The sequence below is a fragment of the Strongylocentrotus purpuratus genome, unplaced genomic scaffold (assembly GCF_000002235.5).
Source record: "Strongylocentrotus purpuratus isolate Spur 01 unplaced genomic scaffold, Spur_5.0 spur5_scaffold_11, whole genome shotgun sequence".
Taxonomy (NCBI): domain Eukaryota; kingdom Metazoa; phylum Echinodermata; class Echinoidea; order Camarodonta; family Strongylocentrotidae; genus Strongylocentrotus; species Strongylocentrotus purpuratus.
The window spans coordinates 19,657,137-19,676,657 of NW_022145596.1; the positions used below are offsets into that span (position 1 = coordinate 19,657,137).

Genomic DNA, 19,521 nt, shown 5'->3' on the forward strand with positions numbered 1-19,521 from the left:
CCACGCCTGCCCTTATGCCACACCATACCCTGCAAACACCGCATTCTATGTCCTCCGACCCCCTCCCCCTAATCCTAACTAAACTTGTGTCCCCCCCCCCCCTTTTTCACCCCCCCCCCCCCCCCCCCCTTCAGCAAAAGTCCGGTGTGTAAAGTCAATACGGGTAGACCTTTTTCTTTTGTTACGAGCCGGAGAGTTTGGGAACACGCATGGTATCCCTGCGTTCACAGAGTGTGGGGGGGGGGGCGGGATCAAGGATTACCACAAAAGGGGCACAATCCCGAAACTTCTCTGACAAGCCATTGCTGTGCACTTAATGAAATGTTGCATGAACATTGGCTTAAAAAAGGAGCGCAGACCTGTATTGCCCCCCTCTCTGTTGCGCTAGTGATTCCATATCGGTATGTTCAAGAGATAGAGAGAGAGAGAGAGAGAGAGAGAGAGAGAGAGAGAGAGAGAGAGAGAGAGAGAGAGAGAGAGAGAGAGAGAGTGATCCCACTGCGCTCTATTAAATGGAATAGTGAGTGCTCGATCCGTGCAGCGAATGTGGACGCAGACAATCAACCTTGATAAGTAAGTGATACTTTTTTTCCCGCCAATTTACACAATCACCATCTTCAATTGCAGTTCACCTGTGCTCCGTACGCTTACATTTCATACAGTTCCTTCGGTCAGTTCTGGAAAGTCTCATCGGTTTAAACAAAAATGAATCGATTGGACCGGAGTAACAAGGTGGAGTCCATATCCGGAAAAGTGACCTGTGGAAACCATGTCCAACCCTTTGTCGACACGGACATTGACGTCCACAGTGTCGATGAGGAGGAGGAGGACGTGCAGGCACCCGAGAAGAAAGATTCAGGAGATGATTTGGACTCAACTTTACATGGGATCAAATATGTGTTCAATAAGAAATACAATGTTATCCGCAGGTTAGTTCGAAATCGATTTGAATTTGATCTTCACGAGTGAGTTTAATTAGTATTAGGTATTAGTATTGGTTAGTATTTAGCGCTTATCGTTAGAAACGGTGCTCTATAAATCCGACTATCACTCTTATCGTTATTGCTTCCAAGCAGGGGTGCCCCCAAACGAAAAAGTGGGGGAGGGGGATGGGCAAACTCATTTTGGCCCGCCCCCAAAAAAGCCTTCCCCCCCCCCCTCCGAAAAAATAATCCCAACATTCTGACCGCTTTGCCAATTTGTCTCACAGATTCCATGATATTCATGATTCATAACCTTCTTATTTGTTGTCCGACTTTTATTGAATTGTTTCTCTATTTTTTCTCCTATTAAAACCAATTAATATCAGGGTGGAATTCCCTTTAATGAGTATTTGGTTTGGAAGGTGCATGCATTAGAAATGTCTAAGACATTTGCTAAATATGTTGGTATCCTCTTTAAATCAAAACTTATATTGCCTAGCAATGTTTTTATATAATCTGTACAATAGCCTTGTTTTACCACATCTAAACCACTACAACTATTTTGGGGGAAATGCTTTTAAATCACATCTTTTAAAAAATTATATATTTTACAGAAAAAGTTTCTAAGAAATATAACAAAGTAACAAATGGCAATTTTAAGTATACCACTCATTAAACGGAGTCTCGACCACATCACGTTGTAACACGTCCCTAGTAGGATCGAAGTACGGCAATTCCGTTCATAGTACGGAAATTCCGTTCGTAGAACGTCCATCTCGGGGTTCGACCGGTCTGTAATCCAACCTGGTCTGAAGGTTGTGCATCACCAGAACAACGCTACCACCCGTTCCCCTTATCCACGTTTTTGGCCGCTGCGTGATTTTGTTTTCTTTCTTTTCAATAGAAATTTAGATTTCGCTTAATATGTCAGCTAATATAGAGACAATGTCCATTCAGGTTTATATGGTATAGAGGGAAGGCTACCGGGGTACCGGCAGCCAACGTATTTTTCCTTCGCGTATATTTTAACTTCCTTATTTTTCTGTGGGACTGCAAAGTCCTAGAACATGTTAAAGCTTATCAGTACTAGTTAATAGGAGGGATTAGACTACCCTGCAAGGTCACTGGACAGGTGGTTATCTCTTCAACTCAGCTCTCGATTAACATAAAAATAAACATTTAAAAATGCCAAGAAGCAAATCAGCTCTATATGCCCAAAGATTGTAAGTCATAATTTCAATGTGGACAAATTTGACTAGTTTCTTTAACAATTACTTCAATTTTTCAGATTATCTTGGGTGTGCGTCATGCTTGCGTCATACTCTGCTTTATTTTGGACGGGCAATACATTAAGAATGAAGTACACCGCATATATGACCAAAGAGGTATCTTTAACAAAACGAACATCTTCTATCGCCTTTCCCGCCGTCACCATCTGCAACTCAAACCTCATAAAGGCATCGCGTATCAACAATCCGATATCTAAAGCCATCGTTCAAGTCCTCGTTGACGGATCGCCTGAGCGCGAATGGGACACTTTCGAGTTCAACGCAATTGATCACGCTTTAGAAACGCAACTGGATGAGGTTTTCTGGGTCCACGCGCAGCAAGCGTCCGACATGATTTTAGAGTGCGCGTGGAAGAAGGGATCGAAGGCGTGTGGAGCAGCGAATTTCACCACGAAGATCACCAGCGCTGGGGTGTGTTACACATTCAACGATGGCGAGTTTGAGGGCGACGATGACGTCGAAGGCGACACGGGACTTGAAGTAACCCGGAGTGGAACGCGACAAAGCCTTTTGGTCCGTCTTAATGCCGAGGTTGATGAATACTTGTCAGCATTGTTCTCGGAAGGAATTGGATTTAAGGCAAGCTCTTTAAAAAAAAAAAAAGATTTACATAATAACCATGTGGAACTTTTAGCTTATTTAAGTTTACTACTCACGCACCCATTCAGTATATGTGTATGGATGTTATACGTACGGTATATCCATTTTCGCTTCAAACATTGAATACATTCAGTAATCACACTATTTAAACCAATAGAAGTTATATAATTAAATTCCTGATATACACTGTTGGTCATAATGGTGGAAAAATTATTTTTACCCCAATGTATGGAATGATTTTGACAAATATTTATTCTTAAATAGATCTAAATATATAATAATATACATTTTCAGATTTTATTGAATAATAATTTGCGAGTGTTTTTTTTTAACGTGACTGCTAAAGCATGTGTGTGCTACTATGCTAATTACCTAGAGAACCGACGTCCTGACATAACTGACAGTAGTGAGGATTAATGCCTCACAAAAGGGCACTAATATAGCACATCAACACGGTTTTAATCCTTGGGCCTCACAGTCAAGAGGCCATTGCTTAACCACTTAATCATGACTGTGTGCAGCGGGGGCTAGGGTACGGGGCCGCCCCCACAAATACAAAAAACGAAGAAAATGCAACAAATTATCAATAATTCATTGCATTTTGCCCCGATCCCCAACAGAAAAAAATTCTCTTTGTGGCCATACTTTGAACCATAATGCATGGCCCATGTCTATCAGCTATATTAGTGCGTAGGTCCCCTAGTTAATTAGCATAGTAGCACACACAATGCTTTAGCAGTCACGCAAAACAGACACTCGCAAATTATTATTCAATACAATCTGAGAATGTATATTATTATTTAGATCTATTAGGAATAAATCATTGTCAAAATCATTCCATAAATGGGGTAAAAATAATTATTCCACCATTATGACCAACAGTGTAGTAGGGCGGCAAGGCGTACTCAATTTTGATCATATAGAGATCATAATAATTTATAGCATACATCCCTCGAACCCTTTCTCTCTCTCTCTCTCTTTCACCCCCCCCCCCCCCACCCAAATAAAGTACCGCCATGATTTGTTTGTATCGCCTACATCCATGATAATTGATCTACTCACTATATCTGACTAATGACTTATTCATCATATTGCATGCATCAGTGTTTTTGTGTTTTTTGATCGTGGAGGTGAAACAAGTAGCTTAATTTCGATGAAACTAGAAAAATAAATCGGTCCATTTATAAAGCGCAGCTACTATATAAATATACATTTTACAGCGCTTAATACAAAGTATCATATTATATTATTATCTCGACTGTAGCTGAGCTGCCATAATCAGGCGCTAAAGTATTCAAGGAATTTCTTCCTACTGGATACTAATTTACTTCACCTTGGTGAAGAGAGTGACAAATGTAGACTAAATTCTTGCCAAAGGACAGTAGTGTCTCAATGGGACTCGAACCGCGAACCGTGCGATGCACAGTTCGGTGACGTATCCGCTACACCACGACAACTCTACAATAATAATAATAACCCTATTAAATCAATTTCATATATATTTTAATTTTCCTAAAGCTTCTTGTGCACCGTCGAGGCGACGTACCGCTCGTCTCTGATATCGGGGTCGCCATAATGCCAGGTGTTCGAACTCTTATTGCCATCAAAAAGCATACGGTAAGCACAATCACCCGATCGAGGAGTTGTGGAAACAAAACAAACAAACAAACCATAAAAAACTTGTACTTGATTGTCAGGGTAAACAAGGCATCAAGCTTCGCTTATCTTGGAGCCCTGGTCAGTTCCGTTTAAAAATAAGTTTATATATTATCTTCATATAATGTTTTAATGTATACTGATTTTATTAGGTATTCAGCACTGAATAAATAAATGAATTGAAATAAAATAATAAACCATTAACATTTCAATAACTCAATTAAGTGACTGAAACTTCTACATTGATGTGTATTCCCTTAACTATGAGATTGCTTTTCCAATCAGTAATAAAACGATTATTGATTAAAACATCCCAGTTGAACCAGTGTCCAGGAAAGATTCTGCATTTGTATACTTTGAACATATTTGTGGCTTACACCCAGTAAATAAGATCGATTGATCGATCTGTAATTGAAAAACAAGTCAGAAAAAATCTTGGAACCAGCGGGATTTGAACCTGCCATCTACTGCTTGCCGGGCAGCGACTCTACCACCAGGCCATCACTGGTCCATGGCACAGTCACGATGAACTAGAAACAAATACCCAATCTCTCCTGATTCATTCTGACTTATTAATATTCATTAGTCCGCCATAAGACAATAACTTTTTTTAAATAAATTTAATGCTTCCTGGGAGAAATTTCAATAGTTTGAACATACTTGTGGCTTACACCCAGTAAAAAAAAAAAGTTATTATCCTATGGCGGACTAATGAATATTAATAAGTCAGAATGAATCAGGAGAGCTTGGGTATTTGTGATACATTATGTAACCTTTTCCGTATTATAGTAAATATTCCCTCTCGCTCCCTCCTTCTCTCTCTCTCTCTCTCTCTCTCTCTTTGTCTCTATCTCTATCCCCATCCCTCCATCAAGGAGCTGAACATGCCTAATCCATACGACACCAATTGTCGAAACGCCTCCTTGGAGTATTACCCTTTTTACTCGGAGGGGGCGTGTCTGACGGAATGCGAAACCAAGCAACTCGCAGAAGCGTGTGGATGCAGATTCCCATACATGCCAGGTACGTGAGGGGCATATTGCTCCGGTTGTCTCATTTTTGCTCGTCAGCACAAACGTAGCTAGTTCGACGGCACTACCAAACTAGAATGTTCCACTATGTTGCAGGGTGTATGCCATTGGGTGAACCGGGTGTGCGGAAATGGTGTGTTGGGGAGGGGAAGTGAGAGTGTTCGTGTGTGTTGTAATTGTATGTGTGTCAACAATTAAAGACTAATACTGACAGATGGCTAATCATAAATCTACAATGACGAGTAAACTGTCGATCTACATCACAGTCCACAATGTGCCTTGAACGTATATAGCAGACGGCAATCGGCGGATTAGACGACACTTGGTAGTCATTTTGTATGTGAGATTGCTTAGCTAAATATAAAATACAAGAACATTTATTCTTTAAAGGTAAAGACCAGTATTGGAAACGCCCCAATTTCAAAAAATGAAACGGAAGCTCTTATTACCGATCATGAGAAAGAATATGTTTTGAATAATACATGATGATAACAATTTGCCGGGAAACCGCCTACTAATTGATATATTTGGTAAATTAGTTCATCCATTGTTATGTGAGAGATAAAAACGTACGTGCCATATACATCTTTCTGTGTACAGTGCTTGTAACTTTATGAAGACTGGGCCAAATTTCTTATCATTTTGATGATTCCAGAACCTTGCAGTATACAGCTATGCTAGATGATAAACCTTTTCTGAATGATTTCACAACGTTTCTTTCAAAATGCAATCCCATGACCATAACTGTTATTTATCTTTAAACTATCATTGATATCTGATAATTAAACAGTTATTGAAATTAACCTACCAAACTACATAATACAATGAAATACTTGACTTAAAGTAGGGAAGTTGGATGTGGTGCACAATTGCACCCCTCTGTAAATAATCAAATAGTCCATGGCGATCATGAATATTCATGTTTATGCTTACCTCGGCAAACATATAGCTCCGTTTAGTCTCATTTCACAACGCCCCCTATCGTCAGAGTCAGCAGCCATACATGTTAGCCTGTGGAATTGTCCACAAAAAAAAATCGTTAAAAATTCATTTTTTTTGTTTAAACGAAAAGCACATCCAACCTGACGTACATTATCACTAGCTCTTTCATTGGAACCCTCATTTCCCATTGACTTTTGAAAGTTCACCCACCGTAATTTGATCAAAATAGGTTTCAAGCTCGTCATTGCCTATAATACACATGTGAAACAAGTCGAACTTTGGACTCAGTTTGCCAAGCGATTTTAAGATTATAGGTCAAGCACACGAAGGATAAGAAGCATGAAGTATCAATGATCACTTCTGCTTGGTTTATTATGTCCATTTCATCCAACCCCTCACCGTCATCATTTTTCCATTTAGTAAAAGCAAACATTTAGCCGAGGTAAGCAAAAAAATGAATATTCATGACACACCATGGACTATTCGGAGGGGTGCAATCGGTCATCACGTCAAACTCCCCTAATTGCCACCAAGAATTTCATATCATTATATAGTTTGGTATGTTTCTTTTACTCACCCATGAGTTATTAAATATCAATGATGGTTTAAAGATTTGTAAAAGAAATTTTAGTTGATATTTATTAACAAAGAAATCTATATTTAGCAAAGCAATCTCACATACAAAATTACTATCAAGTGTCGTCTGCTACGCCGATTGTCGCCTGCTTCGTTTAAGGCACATATTTATCGTTTGGACTGTAAGGTATACCAGGCAGATTTGTATTTTCTTGCGGTACAACGTATAGCAGGAAAATGTTGTATATATGCGGATCCTTTTAATGATTACGTAATGGAAGTGGCGAGACGCCACAATTCCGCGAGGCGGTATCGTTTGAATAATTAAGGCAGGTGAAAGTTATTGTATTGAGAAGGAAAGGAATGTTCACACCCGACGGCGCGGTGGCCTGTACTTATAGCGAAGAAGAAGAAGAATGTATAATTCGCGCCATTGCGCGCGAGCACGTCACACCCAATGGCATACACCCGGTACCCTGCAACACAGTGGAACATTCTAAAAAATTGAAAATTTATCTACAAAATAGACCTCTTGAATCATCTGAGACGTAACTTACCCTATTCTGATGACTTCAATGAATGTCAAGATAACAATGGCTGCGTTCCCATCCAAAAATAAAACTAGTTTGCAATTAGAAATAGTCAATTTCTCGATAATTTCACAAAATATATTTGCCGCCGCATTCAATATGACGTCATTGACAGCTGATTGGCTAGTTTGGTAGTGACGTCGAAAGAACCATGTTTGTGCTGCAGTGATCCAGCGAGCGAAAATGAGACAATCGGAGCAATATGAATGCTTGCCTATACTAAATGGAAAAAAATACAGTGGAGGATTGGCTGAAATGGACATAATGAACCGATCAGTACTGATCTATGATAATTCATGTTTGTTATCCTTCATGTGCTTGACCTATAACCTTACAATCGCGTGGCAAATTGCGTCCAAAGTTCGACTTGTTTCACATGTGTTATATAGGCAATGGCGAGCTAGCGACCTATTTTTACCAAATTATGGGACACGAGGGTTCCAATGAAAGAGCTAGTGATAACGTACGTCGGGGTTGATGTGCTATTCGTTTTTGTTTTTGTTTTTTTTTTTTTTTTTTGGGGGGGGGGGGGGGGGTAAAAGTCCATAGGCTAACATGTTAGGCTGCTGGACTCTGACGATAAGGGGCGTTTTCCAATGAGACTATTCGGAGCCATAGCAGTTGCGTGATGAACGGGGGACACTCAACAGGATATTTTGGAATTAATAGAGGGGTAAGACAAGGTGACCCCCTATCTCCATATTTATTTGTAATAGTTATCGAATTACTAGCTCGTTATATTAGGAAAGATGAGAGCATTAAAGGGGTAGGATTCGGGAATAAAGAAATAAAGCAAGTTATGTATGCAGATAATATTACATTGTTTTTAAAAGATATGGATTCAATTAATAAAGTGAAGACAGTTTTCAAAAACTTTGAAAAATTAAGTGGATTGAAGATAAATAAGGATAAGACAAATGTTATGTGGTTAGGAGAGGAAAGTGATAGGCCGGGTTTACCTTTTTTTGGACATAGGGTACAACATATGAAGATCCTAGGGGTATATTTCGCACGTCATTCCAAAATAAAAGACGATTTGAACTATAAGGAAATTTTGAGCAAAATCAAAAGACTAATCGGTGTGTGGAAACAACGAGATTTAACGATGTTTGGCAAAATTAAATTGTTGAAGATATATGTATTTTCAAAACTAAATTATGTTTTGTCTCTTATGACAGTCCCACAAAACATTTTTGAAGAAATCGAAAAGATTTCTTTTAATTTTATTTGGGGAGGGAGAGACAGAATAAAACGGAAAATATTATATCAAGATTACTGCGCTGGGGGACTCAGAGTAACGAATTTTAAGATATTTATCAAGACTCAGAGAATAATGTGGATCAAACGGTTGCTCTATGGAGAAAAGTATTCAGGTTGGAAAGTAACCTTTGACCACGTTTTCAGATCACTGGGGGGTCGAATTTTATTTCTCTGTAATTATGAAATAAATAAAATGGACTTGAAGGGTATACCATCTTTTTATAAAGACATGTTGAAGGCATGGCAAGAATTAGATAAATGCAGACACTTTGGAGAAAATAAGAATAATCCGATTATACACTGTTGGTCATAATGGTGGAATAATTATTTTTACCCCAATTTATTGAATGATTTTGACAATGATTTATTCCTAATAGATCTAGATAATAGTATACATTTTCAGATTTTATTGAATGACAATTGATGAGTGTTTATTTTACGTGACTGCTAAAGCATGTGTGTGCTACTATGCTAATCAACTAGGGAACCTACGACCTTAAGTCATAATTGACAGTAATGGGGATTAATATATTGCACTAATATAGCACATCGACACGGTTTTGATCCTGGGGGCTCACAGTAACGAGGCGATTGCTTAGTCAATGAATCATGACTGTACGCAGTGGGCGCTAGGGTGCGTCGACGCCCCTACAAAAACCAAAAAACAGAGAAAATGCAATACATTTTCAATAATTCTTTGCATTTTGTCCCGATCCCTAACATTAACAAATCTTCTATGTGGGCATGCCTTGAACCATAATGCATAGCCCTACAGAGGAATTATTCCCGTTGGGGACTGGGGGGAAATGAAATTAATTATTTAAAATGTATTGCATTTTCTTTGTTGTTTTGTTTTTGTGGGGGCGTCGACGTACCCTAGCGCCTGCTGCGTACAGTCATGATTCATTGGCTAAGCAATGGCCTCGTTACAGTGAGCCCCCAGGATCAAAACCGTGTCGATGTGCTATATTAGCGCTCTTTTATGAGGCATTAATCCCCATTGCTGTCAGTTATGACTTAAGGACGTAGGTCCCCTAGTCGATTAGCATAGTAGCACACACATGCTTTAGCAGTCACGCAAAACAAACACTCCCCAATTCTCATCCAATAAAAACTGAGAATGTATACTATTATCTAGATCTATTAGGAATAAATCATTGTCAAAATCATTCAATAAATTGGGGTAAAAATAATTATTCCACCATTATGACCAACAGTGTATTTAGCAGTAAGTGTATATGTCTCAGCAATAAAACATTTTTTGATGTCGAACTATTTCAGAAAGGTATACTTCAAGCATCAGATATAATTGTCAGAGGTTATTTAAAACCGATCTTACATTTTTTAAATTTGGGTTTTGCAACTAAAAGCTTACTTAGAATTCAAAAGATCTTTTCAGCAATCAGAAACGAATGGATACAAAGTGATTTTATGGAAGTGGACACTGAAAATTTTGAAATAGAATTGATGATATTTGGACGTTTACAGAAACCTTGTGATATAAAATCTAGGCGGTTATATGATTACTTCATTGAAGACCTTCAAAAAGAGTATACATTACATGTTACAGATGGCAACTGTCAATTTGATCTTGGAATGACGGAGTTGAAAGAAACATTCACAAGGATGAAATGTGCAATGCTTTGTGATAAACATAGAGAGTTTCAATACAAACAATTACAAGGGGCTGTATATACGAAAAGAGAGCTCTTTAAATTTGGTTTTAAGTCAGACCATTTTTGTTCCTTTTGTAGACAAGAAGTAGAGACATAACAACATTTATTTTTAGATTGTCTTAAAGTTAAAAGATTATGGCAGGAGGTAATTCAAAAGTTACATTTAATCGAAATTGATATTGATGATTGGAAACCTATTTTTATGGGAATATCCGGCAATACTGCTATATGTTTGTAATAAGTTGAATCATATTTCTAGTAAAGTATATCATTTTTATTTCTAGAAAAGAAGGAACTCTGCCATCTGTACAGAAAGTAGTACATATGCTTAAAAATTACAGAGACGAGGAATACAAAATAGCCTTCAAAAAGGGGAAACTGGGGATGCACTTACAGTAATGGGAACAAAACGATGCATTTTTACTTTAATGGATGTGGGTATTATTATTATTAATTCTCTCTCTTGTACAGGTGGACAAACCGGAACAGGTTGCATGCAGTGTTTGTGTCGGCGTGAAGGGGGTATGAGGTGGGTGGGCTAGGGGGGGGGGGGGTGAAGAGTTTGTGTGGTGTGAGTTGAGGGTTTGTGAGTGTGTGATTGGGTCGGGCTAGGTAGAATTCATACCTTCCTCTATGGTTATTTAGATTATTAACTGTTACATGAAAGAACAAATGTATAAACATGTACGATCTGAGATTTGCTATGTTCATTGTAATGCATGAAGTGTTTTTGTATCGTACGTAGATCTTTGTATTACATTCTGTGATAATTCTTTTGTAATGTGAATTTTATGAGGAAGGAAATTTCCGGAACAGGTTGCATGCAGTGTGTGTTTATGTGTGCGAAAGGGGGTGTGGTGTGGGTGGGCTAGAGGGGAGGGGGTGTCATGAGTTTGTTGGTGTGAGAGTGTGTGACAGGATGGTAATATGTAACTTTAAACCTTCCTTTACTGTTATTTTGATTATACACTGTTACATGCAAGATTTTTTTTCCCCTTTTTTTCTCTATGTTCATTGATTGATGTAACTCATGAAGTGTCTTGTATCAAAGATTTTGTTTTATATTGCTTATTTTGATAATTTCTTGTTATGTGAATTTCTTGTTATGTAAAATTATGAGGAAGGAAATAAAATATCATTTAAAACAAAAACTATGCGGGATTAAGGGGGGAGGGGTGGCGGCACAGCCTCCAAGAGGGACCCCCCCCCCCCGGCTGGTCAGTCCCAGTCAAAAAACAATTCTTTGAATAAAATTGTTTTGATTAGCTTGTTGTTCGCAGCTTCTAACAAACGTTGTTTCTTTTGGTCATTCTTGTTTATATATATATTTTAAACAAAAACAATCATCATCAACAACAAAAATCATCTTAATCACTGTTAATAGTTTTCGGCATCAGTACTATCATGGAGCTAATCCAAATGGTACTATCATTAATCATGTTTAGCTTATCCTCATCATCATTATCATCTTCATCATTATTATTATTATCGTCAAGATCATCATCACCACATTCATCATATCAACATCATTATTATCTCTATTGTTATCATTATTAATAACACTTACATTTCTTTACTTTGTCATAACAGGTCCATCTCCTGTGTGCACTATTAGACAATTCATTGAGTATGGGCTCCCTAAATTCGAACTGGGTATGTCGATTCATGAACAAATAAACTACTGCTTTAGAACGACAAACTGTTCACCTTATTTTATGTTCATCGATTTTTAATGAAGTATTTGTTTTCATTCATGAAACTTCATTGACGGATATAAATATTTTGTAAAAGGCAAAAATTTAACAAGTAATGAGTAAGGAAATATTTTCATGAAGGAAAAAAATAGTTTATTAATATTTAAGTAAATATATGTTAGTCAGTGGTATCCTAAAATGTACATATATTCAAAATAGCTGACTCGAATATAGTTCCTGCCGTCATTTCTGCTGTAAGAAAGGATGTGAGATTTCATAAGAAAATGCTTCAACAGAATCTTTCAGCCTGGAAGATGTAATACTGTATTCAAAATCACATACAATATTTTGCTTTGTTTTGTTTAATTTTGTTGTATTTTTTTATGTTGGGTTTCATTTTTTCTTCACCTCTAAGGCTGCGACCTTGAATTTCACTGTCAGAGGGCATGTTATACAGAGCATTTCCAGATGACCATGAGCTATCTTAAAGCACCAGGAAAGGACGACTCCCAACGGCTGCAAAATCAGTTTAACTGGACTGGAGATGATGTTACGTAAGTTAAAAATGTGATCATTGCGGTCTAGCGTGAGCCTAGATTGGGGGTGGGGGGCACTGGTCTTATTCCATGAAAGAACATGATGAAATACAAAGGAGCAGATGACGGCATGTTAGCTCGTCTTATATTTATCTCCTTCCCTTTTACTCCCCAAACGTTCCTTCGGTGGCCCTTAACATACCACTGACTATATTCATACAAATCATTCATGTTAATTATTCAACAAAATGTTTAGCAGTCTAAAGAATAAATGAATACATACAAACTTTAAATACGACGAAATGCTCAAAAGGAAATGCGGATAACTATCTCATGTATTTATTGTGTGTTTATTCAGTCACATGTCTTTATAAAAACTGACAACATTTTGTGGTTTAAGAAGTGTGAGTTACTTGTTTGTAAGTGCGCAATAATTTAGAACCCGGTTTGTAAGGGGGGAAATGCTTAGTTTTTATGCCATTCGGCTAACGCATATAGTCAATATGACAGAGGTGTTCTCTCAGTTATTGCGTGTTCTTTCTGGAATCTGTACTATATGAAGGACACCCATACCGTCAAAAATAAATTGGATCATTACATTAAATTATTAATGAAATCTATAATATGATAACAATACGTTTAGGAAAGTTGCTCGAAAGACTCTTTTGGTCTGTATGAATATTTAAAATGCAATAAAATTGAATGCCATGGAAACCAATTAATGTCATTCTCTTTTTAGTAAGTGTACTGAAAACTCTCTTCGATATGCACATACGCAATATTCGCAGTATTAGAAAGTCGTTATCATGCAAGGTTGCAGCCTCTGTTATTCATTCGTATGTTATGTCTCGTATCGATTATGGAAATGCTTTATTGTTCAAGGCCTCCTCTTATCAACTTGCCAAACTGCAACGTGCTCAAAATTCTGCTGCTCGGGTCCTCAGTGGAACATCTCGCTTTTCCCACATTACCCCAGTTCTGAAAAGTTTACACTGGCTGCCAGTATCCACAAGAATAGAGTTCAAAATCTTACTCCACACATGGAAAGTAATGTATGGTCAAGCTCCACAGTACTTGCAAAATCTCATCAGAGAATATGTACCAGGTAGAAATCTCCGTTCTTCTGGTACTAAACAGTTAGCAGTCCAAAGAACTATGTCTAATCTGGGAGAAAAGGCGTTTATTTCTTCAGCGCCATCTCCACTGAGGATCCGATCACTAGAATCCCTAGAAACATTTAAAAAGAATCTAAAGTCATATATGTTCGCATGTTATTTTAGTTAATTATATGTTAATTGTACATCTATGCATTTTTTTTCTCCCCCCTTCTCATTTCTCTATGTATCTCATTCTAATTCTATCCCTCTGCGCCTCAGAATAGTTTACTAGTTCGATGGCGTATAATAAATGCTGTATTATTATTATTATTATTATTATGGAGAGGATGGATTGTAAAGCCATATAGATCTTATATTATAAAAAGGACATCATATATGCTGTGGTAGGCGTTCATCTATTATCCTCTCTCGACTTTTCCTGAATTTCGTTAAGGTTTAATGTAAAAAACTCCTTTGCTGATTATTTTTACAATCAATAACATAAATGGAACTACGCCTGTGCCAAAAAAGGACATCATTTAGTCTACTTGCTATTGATTGTGACTTTGTGATGGAAAGTTGTGTTACCAATCAGAAGTATTTTTTATTATCCTTTTACTATAGGAACTTACGAAAAAAAAACATGTACTTGATCTTAGAAATACATTGAAAAAAAAGTAATTACAAAAATAAAAAATAAAAAAATTAACCCCCCCCCCCCCCCCCCCTTTTTGAAAAAAAATACCTAGTTTGATGTGTTTTTATAGATCAGACAAAATTTCATTAATCTTTCATAGGATGATAGCGTAAAAGGAAAATGAAAAATTCGCACGTATCACTGACTATTTAATTAACAAAATTACTTTACTCCAGAGTCGAGATAAATCGATGGCTTCCTGACCTAACATTTTCTATGTCAGCGTGTATGTCAACAACGAGAGGGAAAGAGAATTATTTTCATTATTGCAAGTCTCTGCGTTCCTATTTGTCATTATTCATTTTTATCAAAATATTATGTATGTATATCTTGTAACAAATCAATCACAATCACATTATTTACAGATAATTATAAGAATTATTACAGCGCAAAATATAAAACTAAGAAGAAAGGGGGCCACAATCAAAAAAGGGGAAAGAGAAAGAAGAAGAAAAGGCAGTATACAAATCTTCAAACCATGTAGGGTGGGTGTAAGGAATTGGAGACCGTAGGAAATTGGAGACCACCAAACTTGAACCCATCACTGTCTGTCCGTGTTGGCTCCAATATTGCTATAGCGCCATCTGTGGCTTTTAACAACAACTACTGCATATATCCAATTCATTTCGAAGACTACAATGCGTTCTTTCTCCGAGAAAATTGGCAAAATTGACCAAGATAAGCAATTTTGTTCGAAAAATTTTGCTCTTAAAAAGCAGTTTTAAAAGGAAGTTCATGAAGTGTGCCAACCATCACAGAAAACTTATGGCCATTGTGTGTTGTGACTGGGTGTTGCAATGCACATTATGAATGGTGTCTGATCAGAAATGTGTGTAAGCAATGGGGGACACCAGGTCCAAGATGGGGGCCTATTTCCCCCAGTTGTTCATTTCATGTTGAAAGGCACTATCATGAAACATATTTGGTTGTTCGTGTCACCATTCTAATTTGAATGCATTTCATTTTAAGAAGTGGTTTCTATGCTGTGAGATTGATCAATGTTATCGTCACTTTGCCAAAACATTATTCTGAAGTATTTAATCATAATTTAAAGCACCTTTATTAATGTAAACAAAAAAACTACAGAAATATTTTGGGCCACCATGTTTTAAAATCGTTTCAAAATTACAGTAAGTTCATTGGCTGCATGTATCTCTTTCAAAAAGTGTTTGAACTAACTATAACAATCCCATTTTCATTCAAATTGTATTCCAAGTGTCTTGATTTGTAACTGTCCCTTTATTATTACCTACACATATAGGTAATGAGAGACATTTGATGATGACGTCATTAATCATTGCTATCTTTTTAATCAGTGACATCATGACCACAATTTCGTTACCAAATAAAGAGAAGAAGTTACTGAAGAGAATACAAAACTTTCTGTATGTGTAACATTTTTCATGTTTATGTAAATTATGCAAATGTGCTTAAGGGTCTTCAATTCCCCACACCTACCCTATGCAAAAATAGTATAGAGATATCGACTGCTACGAGAGGGCTTGCTGTGTTTGTACGCTCAAGGGAAATTTGCCTCCGCTGCTATCACCCCGAGGCGCGCCTGGGTGAATTTCCCGAGATCCAGTATACAAATAGCCAGTCCTCGAGTTTTAACGCAGTCGATATCCCTTTTATATGCCGAATTCAAACAAAAATTTACCAAGAATTCTTACGTTATCCTTTTATCGAGTAAAAATTGGTTAAAACATCACGGAAAATCTAAGAATTTGTCTGTTTATCACCGTCGGAAAAATGACTGAAATTTTCGATCAGTTGGGAATCGCAGACAAAAAGCACTCTTTTGTGTCCGCGCCCGCTCAAAAAACATTTTAACACGTAAACCAATAGGTTTCGCAGCAAGATTTTATTATTTTCCCCGGTAATTGGAATTTTACTCTTGGACTATTAAATGGTTTTGGCATTTTTCGTTTTTTTTATTTCGACCAATCAGATGGCTGAATTTCTTAAGTGAGGTATATAAATGATCACTATTATTTTCTTTTGAATAGGAGAAACATCGCAGAGGTCGAGATTTACTTTGCCGATATGAACGAGCATCATACCGAAAGCGTGGCTGCCTACAGTTTTGCCGATTTGTGGGGTAAAATAGTGACATATTGAAGTTTAGATTATGTATATTCCCGGCGCTGAAGTTAAGTCAATGTAGTCTCAGCGTTTTGAAAGGGAAATAAAAACCTTTTTAACAATTTGAATTGTGTGAAAGCATAAAGATATTAGGAGAGACAGGTCGTAAAAGAATTGGATTAACGATTCAGAAGTTCTAAATATTTGTTTATTACTTGTTTCTTTGTTTGTTTTTATTTCTTTAACTGGAGAGGTTAAAGACAAAAACCCGGTGTCGTCACATGTGTGTGTGTGTGTGGGGGGGGGGTATAAGCTCTTCTTTGCTAATCATTCGTCTCCGCATTCTTCTCATTGAATGTACTACTTTTCCTTATTGGTTGGTATATTTCATATTTCTTCCTTCATAGGTTTCCTTCATTTTCCCTTTATCGTGTCGTGGTATATTTGTGGATACGTCGTCGGACTGTGGATCACATGGTTCGCAATTCGAGTCCCGCCGCGTCACTAATGTCATTTTGGGAAGACATTAATCTACGTGTGCCACTCTCCACCCAGGCGTTAACTCTTGTCGTGTCATAATGAATACAGCCCAGAGCCAGGGCTAATTCACATTGTGCCAAGCCTCAAATCCCTCTGTGCCAAGTTAATTTGGAGATAATCGGATTAACGCGATAGTACTATCAATAGCGCGAGCGTAACACTAGGCACAGTGCAATGGGCATGAAAAATAACTGCTATTACGAATGCGAGCATGCATGCACAAAGCAGATAAGCACTAGCCCGCTCGCATGATTGAAGCAACCAATCGATAGCGCGCTAGCGTGTACAAAGCACTCTAACGATTGTGTGCAAGCAGCCTTATGGCAGGATATGAGTTACATGGGTACCCAATATGATGCCAGCGTTAGTGTGGTTTGGTTGGATTGGCATGTGTGCGCTTGTAAAAATGGCGCCTTGCCGGAATAGGAATACTCCCCAGGGAGCAAAGCGTGTGTACTATCATGTGCGAATTTGAATCCAATGGCCTGTGTAATATAATTTCAATGTAAAGCGCTTAGAAACGTCGTACATATTGCACTGGTTGTCTCATTTTCGCTCGCTGGACGTATATTGCAGACGACAATCGGCGGATTAGACGACACTTGGTAGTGAATTTGTATGTGAGATTACTTTGCTAAATATAAAATACAAGAACATTTTCCATATCTTTAAACTATCAGTGATATCTGTTATTAAAATAAACTTACCAAACTAATAATACAATGAAATACTTGACTTAAAGTAGGGGAGTTTGATGTGGTGCACGTGGTGGTGCACAATTGCACCCCTCTGTAAATAATCGAATAGTCCATGGCGATCATGAATATTCATGTTTTTGCTTACCTCAGCAAAATGTTTGCTTATCTGCAGTGGAAAAATTACGGTGGGGGGTTGGATGAAATGGACATAATGAACCGATCAGAACTGATCTATTATAATTCATGCTTCTTATCCTTCGTGTGCTTGACCTAAAACCTTACCATCGCCTGGCAAACTGAGTCCAAAGTTCGACTTGTTTTACATGTGTTATATAGTCAATGGCGAGCTTGCAACCTATTTTGATAAAATTACGGTGGGTGAACTTTCATAAGTCAATGGGACATGAGGGTTCCAATGAAAGAGCTAGTGATAAGGTACTTTGGTGTGGATGTGCTTTTCGTTAAAAAAATTAAAAAAATGAATCTTTAACGATTTTTTTTTGGAGGGGTAAAATTCCATAGGCTAACATGTTAGGCTGCTGACTCTGAAGATAGGGGGCGTTGTCAAACGAGTCTAAACGGTGCTATATTTTTAGCGCAATACTAACGTGAATATTATTTATTGTTTCTTACCTTTCCCTAGGTGATCTTGGAGGACTCATCGGTGTCCATATGGGAGCTAGCCTCCTAACATTCTTCGAGGTCGTTGATTACACCTTCGTCCACAAGATTCTGCAAATTCGCTTCTTGTGGAGGAAAATCAAGTCATTTTGTAGCCGGGATAAAAAGAGACCAGCACTTGATCAGTAGCGTATCCAGCATAAACTTATGGTGGAGGCGGTGAATGCCCACCCCTTCGTTTGAAAGCGATAGGATCTAAATTTTCCTAAGCTAATTACGAACTTGTTTACCTATGCGCGGTTGCAATAAGTAGTAGGTAGGACTCTGAAGATGTTTTTCCTTTAAAGGGGAAGGGGGTGGCTTTGGGCGTTTGCAAGCCGCCCCCACCACTTGAATCGCCGACCATGCACGTTTTTCAATCTAGGTCCTGATGATCTTTCTTTGTTTTCACTAGCTCTAGTGTAAACACACAATGACATCTTTGCCGATGCCTAATACCTACGGTTAACATAATTCTACTACATAGGCCTAATTGAATTTGAATTTGAATTTATTAACAATAACACATCACAATAATGACAGTACATATGAACAATCATACAATGCAAAACATTATACTGATACATGTATACATAACATAAGAGTAATGTCGATTGAACAGTAATGGTTTAAAAACGATATTTAGACATACATCTGCATACTATTACGTAAATATGTGTATTACTATATTTAGGTGAAGTTGTTAATGTGAACTAGAAGTTAGCACAAGTGCTTGTCGAGCCTAGTTCCATTCTTTGGCAAGATTTTTTTCTGTTAATTTGTTTATACATATGAATGTTAAACTTGGTTGTTTTGTGTTTACATATATACAACAAAATAATACAGTATCATGTAACTTTTGTAAATACTAAAATGAAAAAAGAAAAAGAAAAAAGTTTAAGTGTTAAAGCATTATAATGAAAGAAGACAAATCATTGAACAAATAAAATCATCAATGTGTTCATAAAAAT

At 37.5% G+C, this 19,521-nt stretch overlaps 1 protein-coding gene across 1 annotated transcript; it reads left to right on the forward strand.

The window, feature by feature from the left end:
• Positions 1-705: 705 nt before the first annotated feature.
• LOC589912 (acid-sensing ion channel 2-like) lies at positions 706-18,700 on the forward strand. The gene is made up of 7 exons (XM_030981317.1): positions 706-929; positions 2,212-2,692; positions 4,331-4,429; positions 5,347-5,491; positions 12,653-12,791; positions 16,577-16,668; positions 18,534-18,700. The coding sequence occupies exons 1-7, from the start codon at positions 706-708 to the stop codon at positions 18,698-18,700; spliced, it is 1,347 nt and encodes a 448-aa protein (XP_030837177.1).
• The last annotated feature ends 821 nt before the right edge of the window (positions 18,701-19,521 follow it).

Bases quoted from the DNA above. Each gene is read 5' to 3' on its own strand.
- LOC589912 (XM_030981317.1), top strand. From the start codon at position 706: ATGAATCGATTGGACCGGAGTAACAAGGTGGAGTCCATATCCGGAAAA. The intron at 930-2,211 runs GTTAGTTCGAAA...TCAATTTTTCAG, and splicing joins AAATACAATGTTATCCGCAG to ATTATCTTGGGTGTGCGTCA. The intron at 2,693-4,330 runs GTAACCCGGAGT...ATTTTCCTAAAG, and splicing joins AAGGCGACACGGGACTTGAA to CTTCTTGTGCACCGTCGAGG.